This window comes from Macaca nemestrina, chromosome 7 (assembly GCF_043159975.1).
Source record: "Macaca nemestrina isolate mMacNem1 chromosome 7, mMacNem.hap1, whole genome shotgun sequence".
NCBI lineage: Eukaryota > Metazoa > Chordata > Mammalia > Primates > Cercopithecidae > Macaca > Macaca nemestrina.
The window spans coordinates 72,094,995-72,096,650 of NC_092131.1; the positions used below are offsets into that span (position 1 = coordinate 72,094,995).

Here is a 1,656-nt window from a genome sequence, read left to right on the forward strand (position 1 = left end):
GCTTAACTATTTCTTAAAATAGCAATAGCAAGCCCTTCGTATGATCCAGACACTGTTCTCTGCTTTACTAATAGTAACTCCTCTAAAACTCATAACAACACTATGGGTAGTAACCATTATTATTCTTATTTACAGATGAGGAAATTAAGACCCAAAGAGGTTAAGGAATGTGTCTTAGATTCCAAAGATAGCAAGTAGAAGAAACATTACAGTCAGATTCCAGAACCCAAGCTCTTTTTTTTTTTTTTTGAAAGTTTTTAGTTTATTAATCTGCTTGTGAAAAATCCAAAATGGACACAGGTAGCCTTTACTGCAGCACCTTTACTCTTTTGGCTGTGATCCAATCTCCAGCTCACTTTTTGCCAGCACCAACATTGGCCTTTGCAGTCCCCCTGACTTTCTTCATTCTGTTCTTGCGTTCCTTTCGTTGCTTTCTTGAGGTCTTTTTCTTCTCATACAGGCCATGTCTTGCAAGTCTATGTTTGGGTTCATTTTTCTTTGCATAATCCAGGGAGTCATAAATCATGCCAAAGCCAGATGTCTTGCCACCACCAAAATGAGTTCTGAATCCAAATACAAAGATGACATCCGGTGTGGTCTTGTACATTTTGGCTAGTTTTTCCCGAATTTCTGTCTTAGGCACTGTTGCCTTCCCAGGGTGAAGGACGTCAATGACCATTTGTTTCCTCTAAAGTAGTCGGTTGGTCATGAACTTTCTAGTGCGGATAGTTACGGTGTCGTTCATGATGGCTGCCTATCTGAACCCAAGCTCTTAATCATCACGGAATGATACTTCATAAGCTGTACAGTCAGTATGTCTGGCAATAAAGGACATTTATATAATTATGCACCATATCCTTGAAAAAAGTTCTTTTAGTCAACAATTACATCAGCCAAATGTCTTAGACATTGTTTTAGTCCATTCAGGCTGCTATCACAAAATACTATAAAAGGGCTGGCTTATAACAACAGGAATTTCTCACAGTTCTGGAGGCTGGGATGTCCAAGGTCAAGGGACTGGCAGATTCAGTGTCTGCTGATGCTCTGCTTCCTGGTTCGTAGATAGCACATTCTCACCACGTCCTCACACGGTGGAAGGGATGAATGAGTTCCCTTGGGCCTATTGTACAAGATTGCTAATCCCATTCACAAGGATTCTACCCTCACAACCCAATAACCTCCCAAAAGGCCCCACCTCCTAATATTATCACCTTGAGGGATAGAATTTCCACATATAAATTTGTAGGGGAGGAGACACAAACTTTCAGACCATAGCAGACGTACTAAGGGATACTAATGATATGATTTGCTCCCTCAACACAAAGAGTTCAATATGTTCTGGGAGAGGCAAGACTAACACCCAAACAGTAAATGAACAGTATCTCATGCTACCATATGTAAATAAGACCTGAACTGTGTGGTGATTTAGACTGCAATATTCAGCTGAGGTCAGAAAAGATATTGTGATGCTGGACACAGCACTTTTCCATTCAGCCAGATCACAAAACTCGTATTTTTTTTTCACACATGCAATGTCATTCATGCCTTACGGTCTCTGTATAATGACATGATTAATACAGAGTGGTCCACTGAAAATCAGATCCATGGCATTACACAGCAGCCTGCCTTCAGTTGACTTTCCTCACGAAAAGGCTA

The 1,656-nt window shown here is 40.5% G+C and overlaps 1 protein-coding gene across 1 annotated transcript; it reads right to left on the reverse strand.

Annotated features, from left to right (window-relative positions):
* Positions 1 to 251: 251 nt before the first annotated feature.
* Positions 252 to 760, reverse strand: LOC112425950 (small ribosomal subunit protein eS24-like). The gene is given in 1 exon segment (XM_024791570.2): positions 252 to 760. A coding segment is annotated over 1 exon segment (393 nt). The 5' UTR covers positions 746 to 760; the 3' UTR covers positions 252 to 352.
* Between the last annotated feature and the right edge of the window lie 896 nt (positions 761 to 1,656).